The sequence below is a fragment of the Ceratotherium simum genome, chromosome 30 (assembly GCF_057802395.1).
Source record: "Ceratotherium simum simum isolate JZ-2026a chromosome 30, ASM5780239v1, whole genome shotgun sequence".
NCBI lineage: Eukaryota > Metazoa > Chordata > Mammalia > Perissodactyla > Rhinocerotidae > Ceratotherium > Ceratotherium simum.
Window position 1 is genome coordinate 10,637,703 of NC_141929.1, and position 26,862 is coordinate 10,664,564.

At 42.8% G+C, this 26,862-nt stretch overlaps 1 protein-coding gene across 8 annotated transcripts in view; it reads right to left on the bottom strand.

The window, feature by feature from the left end:
• WWOX (WW domain containing oxidoreductase) overlaps positions 1-26,862 on the bottom strand; it is a 950,804-nt gene that overhangs the window by 555,299 nt on the left and 368,643 nt on the right. Inside the window, exon 9 of one of the 8 annotated variants that reach the window (XM_087419894.1) lies at positions 8,307-26,111. The exons of the other annotated variants lie outside the window; for them this stretch is intronic. Within the exon in view, the coding sequence (XP_087276020.1) occupies positions 25,851-26,111 (261 nt within the window). The 3' untranslated portion in view covers positions 8,307-25,850. Of the gene's footprint in view, positions 1-8,306; positions 26,112-26,862 lie in introns of those variants that run through there. 8 annotated transcript variants of the gene reach the window in all.

Here is a 26,862-nt window from a genome sequence, read left to right on the forward strand (position 1 = left end):
CAAGGGGTGGAAAAACTGACTCCACCTTTGGTGGGAGATCTAGGACATTACAGCGCAAAGGCATACGTGCAGGGGAGAGGGAAGAAGTGGTGGCCATTTTTATAACCTACCACAGGTAGTCACTGTTGGCATTTGTGGATTTAGCATCTGTCAACCAGGACACACTTAGAGATAGTTCTTAATACCAAGAGATATTAATGAATCAGATAACTTAATCATATCTCTAGGATGATTTACTATAGTTTAACCCAAAGGCAGATGGGCAGAAGAGAGATGGCCTCCTAAAAGTCTTTTGGTTCTAAAAGTCTATCTTTAGCTTCGCTTTCATTAGAATAAAAATTTTTTTAAAAATGTGCGTATGCATGTTCACACACATGTGTGCCCGTATTCTAAATACAGAGCATCTTTGAACGCTCTCTTCTCCATGGGTATTGTTCAATTTTTCGGCATCGATGCTTGTCAGTTGTCTTCCTGAACCACCTCCCAACACCCCGAAACTGCAACTGCTTCCATGACACTCAGAGCATTAAAAATAAAAAAATAAATAAAAGAAAAGGAAAGTTTCAGAAGGGCAGCACTTACCCCATTCACAGGAAAACAGACTGAAAGGAAAGTATTGTCAGAGTGTTTTGCAAATGACATTTTCAGCAATATAAATTATGATTTATTTTCCTATGTAATCATCTTGATTGCAGACATCCTTTTGGAGAAATCGCACTGCTCGTGGCTAGCTTTTTAAAGCCTCGCAAGACAACTTTCAAACCTGATTAGTATGTATGATGGGAAATCAGATACATTATATTTAGCTTGAAGTGCAGAGCGCTGTGGGCGCAAAGAAAGAAAGATGGGGGAGGGATAAAAAAAAAGAACATCTGTAATCCTTTTCAGAGGAATCTGTGTGGCACATGGCCGGGTAAGGAGCGGGGCTGTGGAGTTTGCTCAAGTTGTCCTTATGTAATTAACCGATGGTGTGTCAACCCCTCAGCGGGCAGCCCTTAAGCCGCTAAGTTGGGGGATGTGATAACTCTGTGTGCAGAACAGACTCATGCCTTTCTGCACAACATTTAAGAGCTCATCGCTTCCATCAACGAGGTCTTCCCTGTGTCAAACATTGTGGCTCGTGGCTTGCACGCTCACGTCCCCTTAAAGTGGAACTGTCAGCTTGTCAGTGGGCACAGTGGCCTAAAGAAATGTAGGTCTTGACTTGGCCTGGATAAGTGACAAGGAGTGATGCTTGGTGCCAGGCCTCTCCAACTGTGTGTGTGATATTCCAGCAGGGTCGAGACCAGGGTGGGGGGCCCGGGGGCACGCCTTGGTAAACACTTAAGCAGACACATAAGGGGAGGGTCCAGCAAGTTCAGGATGGCACTTACACGGACTTGGGAGGGCACGTCTCCTTAAATGCACGCTGGAGGTATCTGGCTTGCCTAGTCCTAGCCCTGACACCTGAGAAGCAGCAAGAAATGGGACACACGTACATCCCTGGGGCATGAATGTAACTGGCAAGTAATTAAAACACTACTTCTTATATTAATACAGCCTGGCTATATTAGGAGTAGAATGCAGAATTTGCATGGGTTTTTGAGATAAAAGGAGATTTCAGAGGAATTTTGTGTGTGGTGTGGGAGTTTGAGGCAACACTCCCAGGCTCCTCGAGGCCCGGATTCCTTTTCCTCTGCCTGTTAGGCATTTGCCATGGAAAAAATTGAGAAGTCCATAATTTCCAGAGTGCCTGGATCAAATCTAGGGTTTAGCATCTAATTTGATTTGACAACTCTATCCAGAGAAATGGACAATGGGAGGGACATTTGTTGAGTGTCTTCTGCATGCCCGAACAGAGCTAATGACTGAACATCCATTTACCTCTGCTTAATCATTATAGCAATCCTGAATATTAACTGACCCTAGATGGGGACACTGAGGCACAGGGAAGACAATGAGTTGAATCAGGTCAAAAAAGACACCAAACTTTTCCAACACAGCTCCATCTGCTGGTAACTAAAGATCCTGAGTCACACAATCTCCCTTTCCCAACCCCCATCCTACCTCTTCAGGCAAACTCAGGTGCTTGGCTCAGGTGGAAGCATGTCTGTCTATGATCAAATCTCTGACTCCATCCAGGAGGCTCTATCTAAGCTTCCTTTCTTTGTGTTTTATGTCTTCCTCAAGTACCCCCTTTCTTTTATACTAAACTTTCTGCCTCTGAAAAGATCAAGGCTTTGTTTTCTGCTATTTAGAAAAAAAAGTAGCTTTGGTTGGTAGAAATCTAAGTTGTCCCCCAAGATTCCTGGCCCCTGGTGTACACCTAGCCTTTCCCAGCTATTCCATCGTCACTAACCTAGGTGCTGCTTGGAAGGGATTTTGCAGATGCTAATTAAGGTTCCAAATCAGTTGACCTTAAGGAAACTAATCTAATCACATGAGCCCTTTAAATATGGGTCAAGGGAATGTCAGGGTTGTCAGAGTCAAGGGAAATGAGAGAGATCTGAAGCACAAAGAAGAAGATTCAACGCACAAGACAGTCTCCATTGATGGCTCCGGGGATGGAGGGGGCCATGTCGCAAGGAATGTGGGTGGCCTCCAGGAGCTGAGAGTGGCCAGCAGCTGACAGTGAGAAAGGAGACAGAGGCCCCAGTCTTAGAACTGCAAGGAATTGAATTCTGCCCACAACCAGAAAGTGCTTGGGAGTGGATTATTCTCCAGGGCCTCCAGGAAGGAATGTAGCCCCAGCTCACACTTTGAATTCATCCTTGTGAGACCCTGAACAGAGAAACTGGTCACACTGAGTCCAGACTCCTGACCTACAGATCAGTGAGCTAATAAATGGGTGTTGTTTTGAGCTGCTAAATTTGGGGTAATTTGTTACCCAGCAATTGAAAACAAATACAGCAGCACACAACAATCCCAGCTTTAAAATAAAAACGTTCTTCTATTTATTTCTTTGGCTTTCACAGTCACTATGCCTTCCTAGTAAAAAATTCTTAACACAGAAACTCAAGCACCCTAGTTGCATTAATTTTTTAATTAATTACTAAAGAATTAGTTCCAAAACAATACTTATCACTAGTATTAATCATGATAGCAATACGATATTATAGCCAGTGAACCTAGACCAGCAGCTATCAAAATTATTTTTCTATGTCATGTCTTACACAAAGTTAAATGAGAAAATTTCAGATCAAACAGAGCTCAGAATTTGTTCTACAAAAGGTACCTGTTTTGGTGGCACTTATTCTAAGCTTCTACAAGGAGAAAAGCCCTACCATGGGTATTTTTATATCAAATACCATCTAATATAATCTCCCGAACCGCAGAGATGGGGGAAAAAAAACAGCTTTGTAAATTTCTTGTTATGACCAAAATTACACACAAAAAAGAGGAGAACCTTTCAATGTCACTAATTCCTCTGAAGCAAAATAATGGCAAACTCCTGAGACCTTGGCTATTTCAGACAAAATAGAAAAATGTAGATTCGGGAGGAAGGTGGGGAGCCGGGCTTTTTGCAACAGATTGTAAGCCAAGTCATAAATTGAGGTAAAGTATAAAATAAAGGAGGAGAAAAAGGGTGGAAGTTGTGGTTTTGTGCCTGCACACTTGGGATCTGTAAGATAAATGGACTGAGGATTTTCCTGTCCGTTTCTGCTATACATTCACACGATTAAAGTCATTCGTTAGAACACTCTACCAAGAAGCTACTGTGAGAAGGGGATTTCCCTTAAGGAGGAGGATAAAAGAAGAAAAAGAAAGGCAAAGATATTCTACATGGAATATACAGAAATATAGGCACACTAAAATCCAAGCCAGTGGATGTTTGCTAACAGCGCTGCTTTAAAATCAAATGCTGCACTCAGAGCCACCGCCTTCTGCAACTATTAATAAGAGGATATATTACCAAGGTGATGCTTGGGGAGAAGGGGGAAAATTGGAGTGAAGTTATTTTCATAAATTCATTGGATAGACAATGTCGGACTTTCCCCTCCCCACGGTAGAATGTCATCTACTTGCCCCTCTACACTCAATCGATAGCCACATCTTATTTCTACAACCATCCCTGGCTTGGACCTCCACCATCTCTTGCCTGGACTATTCTAAGAGCCCACCTGCTACCAGCCCAGCCCCTTGCCAACCCACCCTTCTCACTAAAGCTGGAGGGCTCCTTCTAAATGCACACTTGGTCCCCTTATTATGTACAGGGTACCAAAACATCCATAAACCTTCCCAGTGCTTTGCATCGCCATGAAGATAAGATCCAGATGCTTGCTGGGACTCCCAAGGCACCTGGGGACTTTAGCCTCTTCACCATTCCGGTCTTACCTTTTGTCACCATTGTTCCTCTCCCAAGCTAGGCTCCATCCAGGAAGATCCATGTATCCTTTCCTCCAGGGGCCACATCTTGCCTGGATGCCCAGAATATGACCATGAGCAACAAAGTCCTTGTCGTTAGGGGGATGACAGTCTGGGGTGGCCAGCAGAGTAGTAACCAGATAACCATAATACAATCGTGGTTGTGGAGCGTATTATGGGAACAATGGAGGATGGAGGGGTTCCCAACCCACACTCAAAGGTTGCAGGGAGAGGGGGTTTAGGGTTCAGACAGGTCTTCTGGAAGAGTCAAAGTTAGTGTGGAGAAGTAAAAAAGAACATTCTAGACAGAAGGATCTGCACATACAAGGCTTGGCCTTTCAGAGCACCATCAGATCCAGGACTGGGGAGCCAAGATGCTGGTCAGCTCAATGAATCAGAGGTCTGGAGTCAGGGAGGCCTATGAGAGGCCACCATGATAGCCAGGGCATGAGTGGGCGGGCTCATGAATTAGTGTAATTGCCATGCAGGGGTTACAAACTCCAGTGCCTGGGAGGCCAGGCAGTTTCTATAAAGAGTGAGGAGCCACCATGGAAAACCAGAGGCACGTACCCCAGCTAGAGAGGGGCAGCCGCTGCTGAAACCCAGCCCACTGGAACCACTTGGAAGTGCCGGCAAATGACGCCAGCTCTGCTTTTTCAAGGGAAGCAGGAAATCCCGATTGCGATGTGAAGTCTCCCAATTTTTAAAATGTTGGCAACTAATTTATTTCATTAAGAAAACAAAAACCCAGCAGTCCCAACAAAAGACATCTGCAAGCCACTAATTTTCAACTCCTGGGATAGGAGCTGGAAATGAGGATGGAGTGTCCAAGCGTTGGAAGCTCTTCTTGCCCTTTTATCCAGGGATTGGCAAGCAAAAGCGCTGAAAAGAGAGCTGATCCCCAGGGCGGCAGCAGCAGCCAGGAGCCAAAGCTGCTCAGGGGTGAAGGAAAGCTTCCCGGGAGGCTGGGAGTGAGGCCAGCTCCTCAGCACCACAGTCCACCATTACTTCATTCAGTCAACAAATACTTGTTGAGGACCTACTATACGCCAGGCACTGTTCCAGACTCTGAAAGAGCAGCAAAACAGACAAAATCACTGCCCTAGAGGAGTGCCCACTTATGTCCTCTTTCCGGGGAAGTGAAAAATGGGCCAGTTTTCAGTGTTTTTAGCAAACGCTCCAGTAGACACAAGTTCACCCTTCAGCCTCAGTCCTCTTCCCCTTTCCCGAAAATCATACAGGACAAACGACCCGGAAGTGAGAGAGGGCCCGGAGGCCTCGGACTCCAGCATTCCAGAACTGAAGAGCAAAGGGTTTTCCCCGCTTGTCGGCTGCTGTATCCCCAACATCTAGAATCGTGCCTGCACATAGCCAATGCTCAACAAACATTGGCTGAATAAATTTGACAAGATGGGGCTCAGAAGAATGACTGAGATCCCAGGAAAAAATCACTAACGTTGGATTTGGTTTTTGAACATTAAAAGTATTTCTCTTTTGCTTCCAGATCTCTATGTGATGGTGGATAGGTAGAAAAGGATGTCAGGGTAAAGAAATAATAATAACTTGTCCTTCATTCTGTGAACAAGATTAGGTATTTAGAAATGGGCATAGTCAAAATATAATATCCCACTTCAACAAAGTAGAAGAAATGGGGGTACATGGAATTCTGACCATCTTCCCTCCACATTTCATGTCTGCCCCTGACTTATGACAATCCCTTCCTCTTGACTTGACTGTAATGTGTTTCAAACTTTGTTTGCTAATCCCAGGGAAAATAAATAAAAATCAGTGTTGTGCAAAAAATACTAACGTACATTTGGTGGAATTCCTTCCAAACAAGGACACTGGTGAGCGATGGGCGATGGTGACCCACAACGTGTTAGTCTGCATGTCCACTTCAGTTGACCTCAGGTACACAGATACTTTATAATCCCACTCTCATGCCAGTGCGGTTCAGATCGCACCCAAGATAAATGAATCGCCTCGGATATGGGAACAGACCGTTCCATCATAGAAATTCCCTGACTGTTCCTGGTCCTCTGACCTCACAAGAACTCTGCTGCCCACAAGTCTCGGTGATAAGATCCCCTCTGCCTCACTTGAACCAGAGCCTGACAGTGAGCCATATGTTACCAAGGGCCAACCGCCTCCATTTCTCGTCACTGGAAATTGTTTTTCCTTTCTTTTTAAAGGAGGAGAAGGGAAAGTACCCTGTTTATTTCCAAACTCCCTTGCATCTGAGGTGCAATAGGCTGGCATTTGCTGTTAAAGCAGAAAATTATAAGGAGGGCCTAATTGACCCTCCTGTGTCTTTGAAAAAGCCTGCCTGTGGTCTCTAATTGACCCTCTCGGTACCTACGGAACAATGAATGAATCTTCAGGAAATAATGGAGGGCAATGATTAATAGCCCAGGTCTGGCTGGACCTCTGTCTCTCGCAGCTCTTCTGCCTGCACTTTCCTGCCTCGCTCCATGACATCCGAGTCCCTGGATTTCATAAGCAGCGATTTATTATTATCACTGAATAATAAATACCCTATAGTCAACACTTGAAAAAATCGGACATATCATGATTCTGCAGAGATTCGGGTAACATTTATTTAAGCTGGCATTCTCATTTTTCTCTTGGCCAGGCTCCGAAGAGTCTTCCTCCAGTATTTGTGGGCAAAATCAAAACAGGGGGCTTCCCTCCGGTTTCTAGTACAATCACTCCAAATGTGAAGTCCTCTGGAATTATGAGGTTTTTCCTATTAACAAAGAGCAAATATTCCCCATTCTGCCCTGTTCAGGTGAGGAAGAGGGCCCTTCAGGAGTGCAGCGAGGGGCAATAATAATAATACTGGCAGTACTAAGTGACATCCCTTTAGTGTAACGTGTGTAATGGCCCCTCTCATTCATAACCCTAAGGAATACTCACAAAAGCCCTGACACATAGTCATTGCCATCATCCCCGTTATGCAGATGAATAAACTGAGGTGCAGAGAGAATAAGCAATTTGCCCAAAGTCACAAGGTTCAAAGTCCCAGTTCCCTATGCCTCATAATATTCAACAATAACTATGCCAAATGTACAGTATTAAGGGAGAAAAATTTTGAAATATGGGTAAGAGAATAAAAGGGAATATCCATCTTTTCTTTTAGCTTGTCTTAAAAAATGTTTCCTTTCCCCAGATAGGGTAGAAGAGTACATTTAAATTTAGAAATATGCATGTCTCTAGAGGATTATAGGAAGCCAGAGGCTTCCTTCTTTTTTTTTTTTTGGCAAATTCATAGTATTAACTATACTTATAATTAAAAATTATTTAAAAGGAAGGAAAGAAGAAAAAAAGCCACTAAAACTCTCCTTAGCTCCTGCTGATGTCTCCACCTTCCTCAGAACCTTCAATGGCGAGGGAACCACGAGCTGTCAGCCAGGCGCTACTGGGTGCTCTGGGCCCCTTTCCTTCTTAGTCAGTGTGTTGTGGGAGAACAGGCTGCCTATGCAGCAAAATTAATGCTTGGGTAAGCATTACAAATTCTGTGAAATGTACGGATCCCCTCTCGCATCGGGCCCCATCTCTGTCATCAGAAAGCACTGGGCCACCATTCAGAGTCATGGGTGCTGGGTGGGCAGTGGGCTTCTGGGAGCCACCAAATCTAGGAGTCACTTCTGAGAGCTACTCTAAAACAGAGAAGAGAGTTAAATAATCAAACCTGTGTGCACTGAATGGAGGACTGCCTTCTGTCATCTCAACAGTCCCATTCAATGCTATGATTTTAAAACCAAAGGAGATTGCCCTGGGGAGTTTTGACCCAAACGCAGACCCCTCCCAAAGTGAGTCAATTCCTAGAGATAGGAAGCAACTCACCCCTGAGCACACTTTTCAAATGCAAACCAGCTGCTCGAAAGCACACACCCCAACTACCTCCACTCACTCCAGGCCACTGTCCACCTGACCCCATCACTCCAGGGCCAGGCATCAGACAGCTGAAAGCACACACCCCAACTACCTCCACTCACTCCAGGCCACTGTCCACCTGACCCCATCACTCCAGGGCCAGGCATCAGACAGCTATGGGCAGCCCCTATAGCCCAGAGCCCGCTGAAATTATTCACACTAGTCAATCCTAAACCTGCTTATTCTGCCTCACCCATCCCTTCCCATGGAAACCACAATAAAGGCTCTTGCCCACAGTTCCCCCCCTCCTCTGCCTTCTGACCAACCGTGGTACTTCCCCATGTGGCCCCCCCATGGCATGATGTGTCCCCTTTCTCTTGGGATCCATGAGTATAACAAACCAGCTTTTCAATGGCATTCGTCTCCTAATCTCCATACCAAGATAATAATGAAACCTATTAAAACGTGAAGAAAAAGAGAAAGGGAAGAAGAAAGAGAGGGATAGAGTGAGGGAGAGAGGGGGAAAAAAAAGGAAAAGGATTGAAGAAGGAATAAACAACGAGTGAATAAACAATGAGTAAAACCTGCCTTTCATTTTGAAGAGAAACAGCTAATAGAGCTGTAGGAGAAATCTTCTTCCACTTGGGCTGGAATATACACATTAAAGACGGGTGCATGCTGTTTGTGCAGCAGCTCAGAACAGGGAAACTTGCCCTCCTATCCAACGCTTAGTACTCAGTGGGCTCCCAGGCCCTACTGGTTGCTTCTCTGATCATGGCTACCTTACTCAGGAAACCAGCAGAGAAGTTAATTTCCCTGCGTGACTGACAGTAAACATCCAAATTGAAGATGGATTATAAAATGGTAACAAACTATAAATAGAATCATACTAGTCTCTTTTAAATAACTCTCAGTGTCTTTATTCATTAAGATTCAGATGCTTTGGAGGGTACAGATGCGTCTTCTCCTCTCCTGGATCCCAAATAAAACACTCCGTACAGAAGCAGATGGCTTTGTATAAATCAGATGACAATTTTCAGGGTGAGATGGCTTCATCAGAACAGTGTTACAGTATAATCTTTTTGAAAGGAATAGAGTTAAGCAAATCCAGCTTTAATTGGAAGTCACATTTACATGTGAAATTTCAAGTCCTTTTAAGGAGTGCCTTGGTCTTTGGGTCACCCCACCAGTGACCTCACCATCATTTTCCTTCCAGAGAGAGCCCCAGGTGATGCATAAAAAAGTAAGTATGTTAGGAAGCCAAGGATGGCTAGGCCCCCTACTAAGAGATGGTTCTATTAACACAGCCGAGAGCTCTCTTCTGTTCAGTTCTCAGAATCTCCTTATGTTTGCTGTGACATGTAAAAGGGGGTGGTTTTGCTGATTGGAAACTACACAACTCGAATAACACCTGCTTGGGCACTTAACCCTGGAACCGGAAAGGTGAAAGTGGTTTCTGTTTATTTTTATCTCGAGCGTAAAATGGAGAGCAATCACGTGGGTCTGATGGAAGAAGGCAGAGCCTGCTCTCTCAGGGATGCTTCGTGGGAGGCTGGGGCGCTAAGTGCTTCTCAGCCTGTCAAGATCTGAGGAGTGGTGGCTGGACGTGCCCGTCTCCTGCTTACAGTATTGACCATTCAAAGCAGAGGCCCGAGGAGCAAACAGCTACCAGGTGTACTCACCTAGCTTAGGGTATTTCTTTCCTTTGAAAGAGTGACAAAAACAGACCGCCTTAGCCCTGCCTCCCCGGAACATTCCAGCACTTACAATAGTATGATAGATGTCCCTGTCTCCTAAAAAGCAGGGAGATATTCTCCCATCTCCTTACTATACTGTATCAATTTTAGGGTTAGCATTTTAAATAAATATGAGTTTAAATGACCACTAACCCTCTTCTGTTGAGAAAATGCAGACATTGATACACAGGTGCTTAGAAGACAAGCCATCTTAATAACACCCAGGAAAAAGACTGAAAGGACTCTGTTTTCCTTAGGTTTCTTCCAAAACCAATAGCATGATTCCTTAATATCTGTATCACGAAATGTATTGCCTGTTATTCAGAATCCTAACCATGCAATATTTGTCCTCAAAAGACTTTGTAACACACCCTTATAAGAGATTCATCAATTAACCCTGAACTTCCAGCCAAGTGAGCAGGCATACCACCTCTCCTATTCCCTTCTTTTCTCTTTATCCTAAAAAAATGAGGTCAGCCCTCAGCATTTTTGTTCCAAATCCTCATTCCAAACTCTTGACTTTTTCCCAAGTTGCCCAAGTATGGAAAGTATCATCTCCAAGCTGGCTCCTGCCTTCACATCCAACCATTCTAGCTCTGCTGCCATTCCCAACAGAGCCAAAGGGTAGGATATCTGACAAGAAGTGTCAGGGCTAACAAGAAATCCCAAAGCAAGGGCTTGGAATTATATCAGGAAGAAATGAAAAGTCAAAAGATGGGCACTTAGCCACAGTTGAAAAAGCATGTTTTTAAACGATGAAAATCAAAGAAAAAATGATTTTTGAAAGTATGTCTCACAGACAAACATGTGCTGCAGGGGCCAGCATACTACCACCCACAGGCCAAATCTGGCCCACCACCTGTTTTTGTAAATAAAGTTTTATTGGCACATAGCTATTCCCATTTGTTTACATATTATTGGCTATCTGCACTATACATCACAGTTTAGTAGTTGTGATGGATACCTTATGGGCTACAAAGTCAAAAATATTTACTATCTGGCCCTGTATAGACAAAGTCTGCAGACCCTGTTCTAGACTGAAAATTATTTCTATGACCCTCAAATCCTTGAATCTGCTTTGTCACCCTTAGACTATAAATGGAATGATCAAATAAGAGCATTTTAATGACAATATTAATGAATTATTGATTTAGAGAAGAAGAGAAAGTCAAAGACTTTTAAAGACTCACAACCACTGTTTTTGAAACAAAAATCAGATCTATACCAAGTAATTCAATTCAACCACAAATATTTATTGAACATGTACCACATATCAGGTGTTTTCAACGGGGGCATTTCCTTTGTGGGGAAAAAAATATTTCAGTTCTTCCTTCCTTTTTTCTTTTCCTTTTTTTTTTTTGTTCAATCCACTATGCCTTTGTTTACTTTGCCTGGTCAAATGAAAAATGCTTTAAAGAGTCCCCATCTCTGATGGCGTCCTGCCCCACATAAGTTATACATACAGACGTCATAGGCATTTGGGTAACTCAGGTCATCTAAGAGGTTCATTTTAGCCTTAGGCTTGATATCCAAACCATGGGATTAAGCCATTTAGAATGCACTTGATTCCTATAATATGTAGTGATTTTGCTAATGTTGTTCAGTTTTACTTCCTGAATGATTTCCATTAGCTCGCTCCAAGATTAGTCCCGTAATCTCCTAACAAGAGCTCTTCGATCAAATGGTCTGGAGTGGCCCCGTGTCTTGCCGCTGCCAAGTGGCTGATTTAAGAGATGGACAAAAAGTAGACACACGGAAGTCCAGATAGGGTAATTAATGGCCGATCCAACGTTCTCTGAACCGTGTATCATGACTTAATGGGAAACCCTGAAGAGATTAAAGGGGGGAATTACATTACCATGAATAATATAAAAAAGTGATATTCTGTCTAAAAAGCTTTTGAGTGCAAGTGACTCGAACAAATATATTAACAGAGCTTACAGCAGATTCAATCAGGTTGAACGTTCCCCAGAATTTATTTTGAAATAAGCTTTATATATCCGAGATGTGAAGAAGGAATCTATTCGTGACCAGCAGGAAAGCTATTAACATGCAGATTTTAATTCTGCCTCCAATTCTGTAGCAGTTCCATTGTCCCCTGCTTACTCCCAGCAACCTCTCCCAATTACAGAGGTAGTACACCTCCAAAAATCTCAATGCCACAATTACTCTCTAGCTGGCTGAGATTTATTTTCCTCACTTTATTCCAACTTATAAAAATCAGTTCAAATTTGTATTATTAAGGCACCGATAAAGCTATTACGTTTAAAAGTATGAGTTATGTCACTCCAATCCATCCATCTGTTGGAAATGCCACTTCAGGGGTATATTTGGGGGGCAAAACTTGGCAGTTAAGATAGAAATCTGCTTTACAAAAACTAGGTGTACATTAACTTACAATTAAGCCGTGATGTTAATGAGGTTACGGTGTGTGACGGGTTAACGGGCTGCAGCCAAAAGGCAAATACTGAAATGAAGGCGTTTATTTTCGAACCAACAAACCTGAACTGAACCATTACAATAAGTCCCATTAACATTCTAGTTATTGGGCAAAATAATTTCATCTCTAAAATTAATTAAATAAATTGGAATGACCTGGAATCGTTTCTGTGGCAAGCGGACAGAACAGTGCTGCGTGAAAGGCAAACTCATTTAGAGTCAACTGGCCCATCAATTCCTTGAGAGATTATGTTTAAATTGATGGGAAGTGAAAGTTAAAAATATGATCCATCCAATAAGGCGGTGACATGCCCTCAAGGAGTTTGCAAAGCAATTTTTAAAATAAACTGTTTTATTTTTTATTTTTTTTCAATTTAGGGATAGAATGCCTTTGGATTGAGACACAAACTATGTTGAAAAGTTCATCATTTAGAAAATTCTGATTCTGTCCTGAGTTGTACATATTTTACTTTTCCAAGCCATCTGGATGTTTTAGCAATGAAGAATAATAAAATACACGAGAAGTGAAAGGAAGGGATGAGGTCCAAGGGCTGTTGCCAGGGTTTTGAAGAGAATCAACAGAATCCTCTTGGTTCAAATCAGGTCCACAATCCAAGACTTTCTGGATCACCTAGTGAACGACAAGTGGAAGCGCACTGATTCAGGCTCAGTGATCAGGAGGTGCCGTACAAGTGCCGGGTACTACACCTCGCAAACACACGCACTGCAGGGCTGTTTGAACCTCGTGGTGAGTGCCTACTTTGTCACTTACGAACTGTGTGACCTCAGACATGCATCTAGCCTCTTTATCCCTCACTTTGTTCATCTGTAAAATGGGGATACTTCATAGTGCCCTCCAGTAGGATTGTTGTACTTAACTGAAAGAGCTGATACACACAAAGCACTTACCACAGTGTCTCCCATGTAAACACTCAATAAAGATTAGTCTCACCCCATCCAATCCCCATGAGTTGAATCTGGCAAACATTCTAACCGGTCTTGGAGTTCTTTGCAAGTACTGTTATGCCCAGCTTTTCTAGGTAACATGTCAGCAGCTTGTCTCTTTAGATTGGGCTTTCTCAGTGTGTTCCGTGGACCATGTGCGCCAGAAGAATCAGGAGTGCTTGTTTAACATACAGATTCCTGAAGCTCATCCTGGATGCATCAAATCACAATCTCTGGGGAGTGGGGCCCAGGATCCGACACTTTTAAAATAAGTTCCTACTTGAGTCTTGGGGATCCAGAAGTCTTAAGAATTTCTTATTGCAACAAATAGGATATAAACAATGGAATCACAAACCATCTTTTCTTGAGCAAATTCATTGCAATTCCACAGCATTAGATATGATTACACAGTGATGGAACTTTGGATCCAGAATTGTTTTGAACAATCTCTTGCCCTTTTTTCTAGGCATGTGCCATGCAGGCTGCCTTTCAGTTTTTGGAGCTTGCTGTATACAAGACCATGCCTTAAAGTCCTGATCACACCTACTGTTTGCTTTGCTCCTGGTCCCAAGACCTACTCCTGCCTAACCTCCTCCTTCTCCCTTTCATGCCTCAATTCCAACCTCTTCAATTCCAACCTCACCTCCTCAGGGAAGCCTTCTCTAAGCCATAGATAAGGTCAGTCACCTGTTCTAAGCTGCACTAGTACCTTACACTCTCTGCCATAGCACTAACCATCTTGCGATTACTTAACTACACAATTTTTTTTTTAAAGACTGTCTTCCTTGAAAACTGACAGAGCATAGGGACTGTTTCTTCCTTATCCACCATAACATCCTTCATGCCCAGCATGGAGCATGTTATAGATTAAATTATATCCCTCCCAAATTCATATGTTGAAGCCCCAACCCCCAGTGTGACTTTATTTGGAGATAGGACCTGTAAAGAGATAATTGAGGTTAAATGAAGTCATAAGGGTGGGCCATAATCCAATATGACCGGTGTCCTTATAAGAAGAGGGCACACCAGGGATGTGCCCCATAGACAGACGGATGACAATGTGAGGACACAGTGAAAAGGTGACCATCTGCAAGCTAAGGAGAGAGGCCTTAGGGGAAACCAACTCTGCCACCACCTTGATCTTGGGAGTTCCAGCCTCCAAAACTGTGAAGATAAATAGAAATAAATTCCTGTAGTTTAAGCCACCCAGTCTGTGTTATGCTGTTGTGGCAGTCCTAGCACACTAATACAGAGCCTGTCCCAGAGAGGGGACTCAATAACTGTTTGAGGGCCAACCATGACTACTGGGCACCACTGTGTTCTCTCCACTCCACTCTTGCTACATCTGGGGGAAATGAGACCAATGAACTTGCTTACGAATGCGTTAAAAGAAACAACCTGCAGACATTCCACAAGCAGGAGGCCATGATGGTCATGCAGGTAACTGCTTCCCTAGAAGCTTGGAAGCAACACAGCATCCCTGAGCTGGGACTAGACGGTCACTTAGTCCAAACAGCTCTCCTACAAAACCTCTGACTCTTGAAAACCACCCCCTCCCCGGCCTGAATGCTGCCAACAGGAAGGAAGTCACCACCTAATCAAACCGACCTCTACAGTCCTGAGGAGCTGAGAGTCAGCCTTCTTGGGGAATCTGAGTACACTGATGATTCGTGGGTATCTGCTTAGAAAGGGAATCCTTCAAATGAGAAAGGAAACTTGAATATCATTTAGTTTGTTGTCTTATTCTAGAAATAATCACATTTTTAATAATCTCATTTGAACCCATCCTACACTGCAGTGACTTAGAAAATAGCTCTGATGTCACACAGCTCTGTTTCAATTACAGCTCTGTCATTTAACAGCTCTGTGACTTGGGTAGTCACTTAATTCAGTAGCCACGGTTTCCTCATCAGCAAATGAGAAACTACTTAGTAAAATGGATAAGGCTGTTGGGAAGATTCAATAAGTTAAGGGGTACAGAGAGCTCGGCACAGTTCTTTCAATAAGTCACATGACTGTATTATTATTGAGTCAGATTTTATTATTGATAATATAATAAATGTTAGCACTTATTGAAAGACGTCTACTGTTTCACAATTATAATCAGAGAGAATACTAGTATCAGTTTTCTGTTTCCTTACCAAAACATTTGCTCTCAAAATTCAATTTTTTATTCATTGAAAAGAGCTTGTGCTAGATCTTGGTCAAAATATGCAAGTCAACGAATTCACGGATATTTTGAAAGTAGGAAACATGGGTTTCTGCTTGGTGAGGCTTTTCTTATTGTAATAATCTCCAAGCCCTCCTACTGGAGGCTTTGAGGAAAGTACATCTAGGTAGAGATTATCTTTCATTATAGTGTTCTAATAATAATCTCTTCTCTGACAAGAAGTTTATGGCAGGCTGCTGGAACGTTAGTTTATTGAGGATTAAAGTCTCAACTGTCCTTGATACAAATAAACAGGGTTTTTGAATCATAAGCAGCGAGACTAGGCCCTGGGGACTATGCAATCTATGGACATTCACTTCCCATCAACGTATTGTCAGTATATCCAAGGCATCTGACAGGTTCCTGTTTCGATGATGGATGTTCTCTCCACAACCCAAGGAGCACAAAAGGTAAGGTCTCAGCCTTATAGGCTTCAAGCCTCCATTATCACCAAGGATTTAATTTTGGAAACTGTCCTCAGCCTCGATTTTTCTATTCCCGGTCTTTTCGGATTTGGTACATTCAATACATTACTTAGGACAGAATTTGGCAATTGTTGAAAAATTTCCACATCAGGGTCCACACCTCTGTTGAAGATGGTCAGTGGGAGTTCCAAGGACCAAGCAATGACTCTGCGAGTTGACATTAGAAAGGAGCATCGTTCCCACATGTAGGGAGTTGACTGCCAATGTGGACACCATGGCATGGAGGACACCACGGCAGAGGCTGTTGGCTTGCCTGCTCATCATTCCTCCCTTCACCCTTGCTAACACAATTTCAGACCCCTTCCTGGCCCAAAGAAGAATTCTTAACTTGTGGGGGACAGTCGTGGTAGTCTCATTTCCCTTGCTGAGACACAGGCAGGTATGTGATGCCATGATGGCCAATGCATCATGAGATGAGTTCTATTGGCAGAGGCTTCTGCAAAGATGTTCCTCACTCTTTAAAGGGTACATGAGACAGGAACATTCTTATCTCTTTCTGCCTCTGGTCATTGTTATCTGCAAGTGATTCCCAGAACTTTGGCAACCATTTTGTGACCATGAGGTGAGCCTGCCTAAGAAGATAAACCATTGTGCTGGTTTGGAATGCCACCTGTCACTTCCACGCAACAGCCTATTGGTCAGAACCAATCACATGACCTTGCAGAGGGTAGGAATGTGTAATCTCCCTGTGGGCCTGGAAGGGGAGGAAAATCAGATGTGTGTGCACACTCTAAGTCTTTACCAAAATGATGCTCCTTTTGCCTACAAAGAAAAGAAGTAAGGGGCTATATTGTTGGTTGATACCATCAAACTTGGGAACAGAGCAAAAGAGAGGCTTTTGTACAACACCCCATTATGCTAGATCTAGAAGGTCATTTATAACATATTGAAAGAAAAGCCACTATATGCAGAGAATAGTGAATTTAAGACATTCATACTTCAAAAGCATATGTGAAAAAGCACTTTCGAGCAATATTAAGATGAAGTTATGAGTGGTAGGTTTACAGTGGGATGATTGCGATTATGTTCCTGATCTCTAGAGGTGGATTAAAAAAGGAAGAACATGTTCCCTCACAAGGGTTTTCTTGGTGCAACAGATACACACTAGGGTTGGTTGATGGGTGGGGTCTGGTTCAATGTAGCTTTTCCTTGGTCTCACACTTTGTAAGTTCCCATTAAAGTAAAAGAAGCACTTGAACCTGGAATCCACAGGCTTTCAGCAGAAGAATGAGAGTTAAAATGTCTTAAAGACATGTTACAGACATTTTAAGACAGCATTATGGCCAATTTTATTGTCAAATGATAGCAATAGACATCTTGGATAGCAAAAATGTCACTGTTTCTGTTAGGGCTTAGTTTGACTGCATAAAACAGAAAACCCAAAAGAGTATTGGCTGAAACATCTAAGAGTTTATTTTCTCACTTAAAAGAAGTTCATGGCTAGGCAGCTAGTCCAGGACTGACTTGATGGTTCCAATAAGTCATCAAAAACTCTTCCTATTTTTCTGTTCCATCATTCTCAGCCATTTGGCTTCTTTATCCCCAAAAGTTTACCTCTTGATCCAAGATGGTTCCTGGAACTCCATTAATTTGAGTTCCAAGCCATAGAAGGTAGAAAGAGGAGAAGGAAGAAGGAAGAATGAGCCTTCCAGCTGAGTCAGCTCCCTGTAAGGAGTTTCCCAGAAGTGCAGTTCAACACTTACTAACATCTTATTGGCCAGGACTGAGTCACATGGCTACATCTAGCTGCAAGGAGGCTGGGAAATATATATATATATATATATATATATATATTTTTTTTTTTTTACCTGAGGGCATTACTCCACTTTATCAGCCTTTATCAGCCTTCTGATACTAAGGAAAAGGGGGAAATGAATATTTTCCAGTCTTTCCTGCTATGCCTCTAACAAGAATCTCCTTGCTGCTTCTGTTAAGAGCTGCCATCCACATGGCTGCCCACTCCCCTTGAGAATGAACCTCTCCCACCCTTCTCACAAAAGATACCCAGATATCTATCTACAGATAGAGATTAAAAGTAGGGGAAGTTACCTTTGGTGCCTTTGTCCAGACTTTGTATACCTCTCTTCTGCTTTTTAAATTCCTCCCAGGAATTGAAGGGTGCCATTTCCAAGTCCCATGCTGTAGCACCTCCCAGGCTTGCCCTCCTGACAGTATCCTCTGCTCCCAACTTGCCATTCCTTCCTCCTTCATTCAGTCTATCCCACTGATCTCAGATAAGACGAAAGCAATCAAATGCAACCAAGTTAAATTAGGATGCCCATTCCTGATGTTACTCACATGGGCATTTTCCACTTAGAAAGTGAATATTTTGTGTAATTTCAGGTATCAGGGCTAAAGTAGGGGATATCTTCAAACATCGGTGGCAAGGTGGAGTCGTTTTAAGAAAGGGAGCTTTTGGGGTGCCGGCCCGGTGGCACAAGTGGTGAAGTGCGTGCTCCATTGCGGTGGCCCGGGGTTCGCCAGTTTGGTTCCCGGGCGTGCACCGATGCACCGCTTGGCAAGCCATGCTGTGGTGGCATACCATATAAAGTGGAGGAAGATGGGCACGGATGTTAGCCCGAGGCCAGTCTTCCTCAGCAAAAAAAGAGGAGGATTGGCAGATGTTAGCACAGGGCTGATCTTCCTCAAAAAAAAAAAGAAAAGAAAGGGAGCTTTTGGCTATAAGCAACAGAAAAGTCCATTAAAAGTAGCTTGAACAACAACAACAACAAAACATATCTCACATCAAAAGAAGCCTGAAGAAGAAGAGGAAGTCAAGCAGTTTCAGGTTTGGTTAATTCAAGGGCTCAAAAATATCTTCAAGAACCTACGTTAGCTCTGACTTTCTGCTCTGCTTGAGTTGCTGTTATGACCATCTCCAGTGGTGAACAAGAAGGCCTTGTGTGCCAGATGGGGCAGCTATGAGACAATGGAGACAATATCAACCTGGGTCCCTGAGTCACCATGTGTGCAGGGACCCTACCAACCCATATCGGGCATATAATGTCAGCAAGAAATAAAAAATGTGCACTCTATTTAAATTCCATCCCTTCTCCATTCTCACTCCCATTCTACACACATGCAGCACACACATACACTTTTATACTGGGAAAAAAAAAAATGTGTGCTATTTTGCTTCTACTACCCTCCTATCATTTCACTACCGGTTCTGGCTACAGAAAGAGATTGGCGTAATGTCCTCAGGGATCAGACGGTGATGACTCCCAGGCCCCTCATCTGGGTTTTAACTGAGAGTCCCATCTCGATTTTCCCTGCATTAAGAAAGAAAGGCAGAAAATGAAAGCACTTGGAGCTTATTATCTTCGCTTCTTGCAGAAATGCCTTCACTGAATTATGAGTCGGGGTTATGCCAGTTCCGGGAGCTGATATGAGAACTGTCTATTCAAAATGCATTTCTGTGTCTTTTATAAAATCACAGTTGAGCACAACTTTGTTCACTGGATTACTCAAGGCCTCACGTGCGGACCAGTGAAACAGGCACCTGCTGAAGTTCAATTCCAGGGAAGACTTCACCTCTTCAGACTGGCTTGTGTTACACAGTTGTCATTCCCTGACAAAAGCAAGCAATGCAGTTTGCTTCTGGCCTTAACTATAAGGAAACCTAGGACCAAGCCAGGGCCCAAGCAAGGAAACAGGCTTACTGAAAGCTCCTGCAACATCCACTCCTGCCTTCTTCACACTGTCCCTCTTTTTTCTCCTAATTTTCAGATGACATGATATTTAATGTTTTCCAGCCTGAAGAATACAGAGTCCATCACCTCATACGAAGTCAGGAGCCCCATCCTTACCCTAGGATCCATGTGCAGGAAAATGGCACCAGGAGACCATTGTGTGGGTCATCTAGCCAATGTCATTTATGGAAGGCCTGAGATGCACCCATGGATGGTTTCTGTTCGCTTACATTTCACATCCTGAAATGTTTAGGGCCAAAGGAAATTTGGGAGATTTCTCTAGGAAGCATTACTTTAGAAAAATCATGGAGATTAAACCCAGGTGGACAGCTGGGCTCCGCCTAGTCCACACCTGTTCCATCCTCTGTGAGAGAAGACCTGTGCTAACAGGCTTCAAGCAGAATGCAAATCCATGAAAACAGCCAGCCCCACCTGTCTTTGGCTGATTCTTAAAACAAAACAAAAAACTTTACTTCTTATTTTTCATATTACAAAAGCAAGGCATGTTCACGAAAGGAGAAAAATCAAAAAAGGAGGGAAGGAAAAAGCAGAAAGGGTAATAAGTTAACACTTACTAGTATATTTTCTGAATTCCTAGATCTATGCCTAATCCACTTGCATATAAGCCTGGGAGGCGGGTACTATTACAATTGCCACTTTACAGATAGAACTTGGAGGTGGACCGATACTAAATTGTTTATCCAATGTCACAGCTCTCAGCCAATTAGTGATGGAGGCAGAATTTGAATCCACGGCTGTTTGACAAACTTTATTAACTTTACCTTGAACAACTAAATTACATCCAGCCAGCCAGAACCACTGTACGTAACTGCGTGTGTTTCTTTCGGAGCCTTTTTCTATGTGTGTACCTATGGGTGTGTTTGTAACAAAAGTAGATTTATACAATACATGCAATTTTGTAAACTGCTTTTCACATTTAAATTGAAGTTCTCAAAATATAAGTTCTCTGAGTATTTTCAAAGCCCTTTCAAAAGTCTAAATTAATTATATCTACTCCCAACTCAGCTGACAATGATCAACTGTGTAATGGTGGGGGACATAATTCTCATAAAAATCTCCATTGGATAAAATCAGTAAGAACTCATCGGAACTCACAGAAGCTCATGGTTCAGGCAGGGACTCAGAACCAGAAGCCCAGAGTGTAGCCACTACACACACATGTGGACGTAGGCACATTCCACGGTCAGAGACCCATAGTGAACATCAGCATTAATGAACAATCGGCAAATGACATCTTGTTTCTATGTCAAAAACAAAGCTAATTCTTTCCTTCTTTTACCCCAAATCAGTGGTTTTCATGAACACCAACTATGCCCATGAAGAAGGACTAATATATTTCCAATCAGCAAATGCGTTTGAATGTCACGTGCTACACATATGTGGGAGAACCAAGGCCCAAGCAACACTGCTGTAATGTTTGGAACCAAAGCTCAGAATCAAGATCGTGCTTAAAAGAATAGATGTCTAACCTTAATAAATGACATGTAAAAAGCATTTGGGTTTGTGATTCTGTTTTTTCTGTTGCTTCTTGCTGCCCAACATTAATCTTGTCCAGGTTCTGTTGTTAAGTTTTGCCTTTTTCAACCATACCTAAATATACGAATATGTCACTCTTTCAGACAGACACTGACCATACATCAGAAGCCAGAGAAACTGTGTTGGTGGAAACAGAAAGAAGGATTGTTGATTCTACTTCTGAGATTGGTATGTAGCTTGGAGCGTGTGTGCATGTGTGTGTGTTGTGGGTGGAAAGTGGGAGCCAGAAAGACTGTGAACTGGGAAATGCCTGTATTTAAATGTAAACGTGGTGTTATAAATTTATATTGGATCTGATCCTATCTACAAAGAGAGAGTAAATTGCTCAATAGAGGTGCATCAATAGTAAGATAAAGAAAACGAACACATTCCAGCAACACACATAAACGCTCTGGGGGTCACTGCCTGTGTTAGATTATCTATGGCACCTCACCTCGACATTAGCATTAGTAATTATCAGTTGCCTCTCTTTAGAAGGAAAACATGCTTTGGCAAAGTGCAGAAATTTCATTTCCCAGAGAACCACTGCAAGTAAAATTTGTACAGATATCACATGTGCAAATCTGTCCATACATAGAAGAGAGTTTAGAAATTTTAAAAAAATGCATTTGTGTGCACCTGAAAATATAACGTCTTTGGACCTGTAGTCCAACTTTTGTCAACAAGAATTAACCCAATATTTTGCACTTATTCTGTGCCTACTTGTTATCAATGCAGAATTGTTTACTGGAAGAGAAATACACTCTTTAAAAATCCTACTGTAACTTCTCCCCCTAAATAATGCCATATGTTTTCTTTCTAGAACGACAACAATAGGTTCTGTGACAAGAGTGCCTCCCACATGCCAAGCAGAGAGGCAGAGAGCCAGGTATTTTTGTGAGTTATCTCAATTAATCCTCACAAAAATCCTTTAGGAGTAGAACAAGGCTCACCAAGGCTCAGAAATGAGTCCCCACGTCACAGACCTACCATAATTTTGTCTGTGAACCTAATTACTAACTTAAACGCCGCAGCTCAGGTCAACACATATTTATTAATCACCTACTGTGTGTCATGCACTGAGAAGCTAGAGGAGAAACAATGAAAGGATTTTCGATAAAATGGAGTTAAATGGGTATGAGAAAGGCAGACATGAGATACTAGGGGTACAAGTTCCTTAAATATTATGCAACACAAAATGATAAATCCTGTCTCCAGATGCTTCCATGGTCCCCAAATTGCTTCCTTACCAAGAAACTCCTTTACCCATTCATCCCCCAGCCAAGAAAGCACATTGCTTTGCCTGCTGTCCAAAGCGACTATTTCAGGTAATGGAAGAAATTGCAACAGAAGAAACATATAAACAAGATAAGTTTTCAAATGCATCTCTTAGGTACTATTCAGGACAAAATGAACAGAAATAAACAATCTTCCAATATCAGGTGACATATTTTATACTTTTCCACCCTGCGTTTTCAGAAGGTAGCAGAAAGAAAAACGCTCCTAAATCAGGGTTTCAAAATCAGATGCTGGTATTAGAAATAAGATTAACCTGGTCCCTTAACAATCAAATTTATGACTAGTAAAGGGTTATGAAAAATTCTATCTTGATGTCAAACGTAGGAAATACAAAGTCTTTGGAGGCATATAATGATAAACTGCAGCTTGAGCAATAAGCCCAGGGAAGGGAATGAGCAGTTCAAGAGTTCAGAACACGTGCATCAGAAAGGTGTTCAGTTAAAGAGAAGGGCCGTCTCCAGACAAAGGCACCGAAAGGTCATCCTCATAGTCATTTCATCTCCATTACAATGGGGAAGCCTGTGCCAAAGTGCACACGTCAGGCCTCAACTTGCACACCACACGGAGGTCTAAGACTCACGGGGAAATTAAAATACTAAACAAAAGTAAATATAAAGAGTGCTGGCAGCAATGCTTAGATATTGCGACCTGGGCTTCCGAATACAGCCCCTGCCATCCAAAACCAGTGTGATATGAACTGCCCCCCAACCCTTGACAAGCTTTTTTTTTTTTTTTGGTGTGAGTGATAGATTAATTAAAGATTACAATCTATCTTCTTCAGAGAACTGGCCTTGCAATCAGCAACTTAATTTTCTTTCAGGTAACTGCCCAACTTAAATTTGTTCTCCCAAATAAAATAATTTTCCCCATCCATGCAGCTTCAAATTCCATGTTCCAATAAGACAGTGTTCAGGATTTGCCCCGTAGTTCAACCCTCACCTTTCAGCTTTCAGGAATGGGGGAAAAGATGAATTTCATTTACTGATTATCAACAGGCTCCTGAGAGATAGGCGAGGGTTGTGGAAATGGGAAAGCAGGATCCTGACTCACGCCTGCCTCCGACAAACTTCCGGAGAAGGCCAAGACCCATGGCTTTCCATTTGGGAATGTTATCCACGTGGGTAGATGATTCTAACTCTCCCACTCCTCTCTCCAAACCCATACAAATCCAGCTGCCCTAATCCAGCCTACTCACCAATCCAAAGGAAACTTTGTCCATTCCTGCCTACCCCACGGGAACTGTGGCCATGGAGACCCAGATTCTAACTCCAGTCCCCAACTGATGTAACTACAGCAGCAGTGCATAACTAAATGCCCTGTCCCTGCCTGTGTATGAATACGGGTTCTAACAGGTGGATTTGTTTCCAGTTACAAGTGACATGGTTTAGAGACCCCCCGACCCACCAATGTCAGCATGACCAGTCGGATTGCGAGACACATGAGAAAAGCTAAATCACACAATGACAATGAGGAAGATGAAAACAACTATAATTTGTTGAGGTGAAAGGCAGCTGGTATGGCAGTTATGGGCTCAGGGTCTATAGTCAGTGAGAAAACCAACTCCACCACTTAGAAGTTGTATGACTCAGGACAGGTTACATCTTCCTAGACTTTCATCTACCCACCTGAAAATGTACATCATATATAATTGGGGTGTTTCGGGATTAAGGATTAAGTTGGATGACAGATGGAAAAATCGATAGATAATGAATGGATGAATGGATAGATGGATGTATGGAAAGAAGGAAGGAAGGGACGGTATTGATGCTGATATTTAAAAGACTTGGCCTGTAGCCAGCACATAGTGAGTGCTCAGTAAAAGGCTTTTGTTGTTGTTATGCTGAGAACTCTGATCTGACCACACACACATGGAAATTAAAAGAGAAAAAATAATCCACATAAGCTACAGGCAAGTCACCTTCCCTTCTTCATCATTTGTCATCATTCTCCCCCTTTCCCATCGTGATTATCAACGTCAGAAGTCATGCCTTAGCTGGCTAAGCAGGCACAACCCCATGCCTGCCTGGGATTGCATTGGTCTGCCTGGGATTGCATGGATTCGATGCCAAGACCTAATGGGGAAGGCTCAAATAGTACTGTCCTCGGCCAATGTCTGCACTGGGATGTGTATTGGCAGTGGGAAGTTGCTGGAAGAGGAAAAGAATCAGAGCAGGTCTGAAGCAGGGAGTATACACATGGCTCAGTGGGCAAAGCTGCATTCAAGGGTCACCTGGGCAGCCAATTCCTCAAATGACAAAAGGTCACAACCTCCCAGACCAGCCTGAGGAATACGGGTCCACTGGGCGCAGCTTCTGTCTCATGAGACTGATCACTCTCATTCTCAAAGGATTCAGTCATCATGAACTCATTTGGCTGAGAACCTCAGACCCTGAAATCAACTGTTGGTGAAAACATACAGTTCCATGAAGGTTATGACATTTACACTAAAACCTTAATTTAGATAGGGGCAGAAGTGTGCAGAATGGTGCCAAATTATGTCCAATGACATTTTCAAATGCATGTATATGCCATGGGGGAAAATGCTGCCTAATACAACATTTTATGTCATGCTGCATGTATTTTAAATTTCAGGATAATAATAGTAGCCAGCATTTAACGAACGCCTAGTGTATACACGGCACAGAAGTAGGAACTTTACAAATGCTAGCTCTAAACTTCCAAACAACCTCATTAGGGCCCCCACTGTCATTGCTGATACCCAGAATACTGAGAACTAACACTGAATGCTTAGTGTGCATCAGGTGCTGTGCTACACACTTCGCATGTAAGACTGCACGCAGGACTTCCCGGCCCACTCTCAATTAAACATCCCCACTTTATCACTGAGGAAACTGAGTCCTAGAAAGTCTAAATTCCTTGCTCAAGGTCACACCTCCTGAAGTGGTAGAGATGGATTCTCTGCAACTCATGTGTGATTCTGTTCTTTCCCTGCCACAGCTGCCAAAGGAACAGCACTCGGGGAATTTCTGAAGGTGCACTGTAACAACAACCACACACTTAACGATTATAGGAAAGAAGAAATCAGTGCAATCCCCCTTATTCAACAACAGTCAGCAGATACCAGCCAAAGTAGACCTTCTCTTCAAAAATGATTCAAAAGTCTGTGGCATCAGACACAAAGGAAGTCTCATTTCTGAGGACTCACTAATGTCCCCTTCCCCTCTGTTTCAAGGCAGAATGAGGGCCGGGTGTGTACGAAAGGGCTGCAGGGCTCTTTGCACATTGCACTCCTCTCCTGACTTCTCTTTGGAGAAATGGAATCCTACAATTAGATCTTAAACAATAAGAGTGAGTAGTTAGAGCTGCAGTAAGGAGATGGAGAGAAGATAAAGCAGAGAGTGATTACCTGTATCATCCATCTCCTGGACTCAGAAAGAGGGGGCCTCGGAGACCTAATCCAGCCTTGTTCTCCATCACCGATCACTCCGACTCTGATGGTGGAGGCAGAACTAGCAAGTGATGTTATCTCCCTGAGCAGACCCTGTCCATCTGCAGCCTCTGTTCGTGGTGCAAGCAGTTCCATGCAATGCTGTCTCAGTGCAGAGAAGAGACGATGCCAGAAGAGAGAGAATGAGACATAAACTGGCTTTTCAATTCTTCCTCCTTGACATGAACTTGGGAGTTAAGGGGGTGTCCATCTATAGTCACAATATAAAGCAATATTGCAGGGCATTCTCCCAAAATATGTGGTTTTGAGAGAATCACTATTTAGACTAAAGGGCAGGAGACAACTGGCCTCCATAGAAGGCCATCATGCCTCTATTTCACCTGCATTTCCTTCTAAGATTCCAGGATGCTTTTCTGGTCATGTGCCATGTCCTCTTCCACCCTTGGGTCCAATCATGCCAAAACTATCATTTTCAAAATTTTTTTAATGGGTAGAAATTAGATGCGGTGGACATCTAAAACAAAATTGAGTTTCCAACGAAATTACAATGGTCATCTTTCACCATGAGTCTCTTGATGGTTTTCAGTTGGTTGTTTCAATAAGCCATGAGGATTTATAAATGCAAGTAAGATTTATAATAATGAAGAACAGCTAGTATATACTGGGTACATATATAGTGCCAGGTACTATGCAAGCTGATTTGTTCTGATTGGTTGACTGAATCTTCATAATATTCCCAGGAAGATAGGATTTTTCCATTTTTGATATATGAGGAGACTCAGAAAAGGGAAGCCTCCTGCCCAGGGTTGCAGAGCCAATACATCTAAGATGTCCACACTTCAGATAAGGAGCAGCCAAATAGTTCTGAATTTCATCTCAGGGATCCAATAAT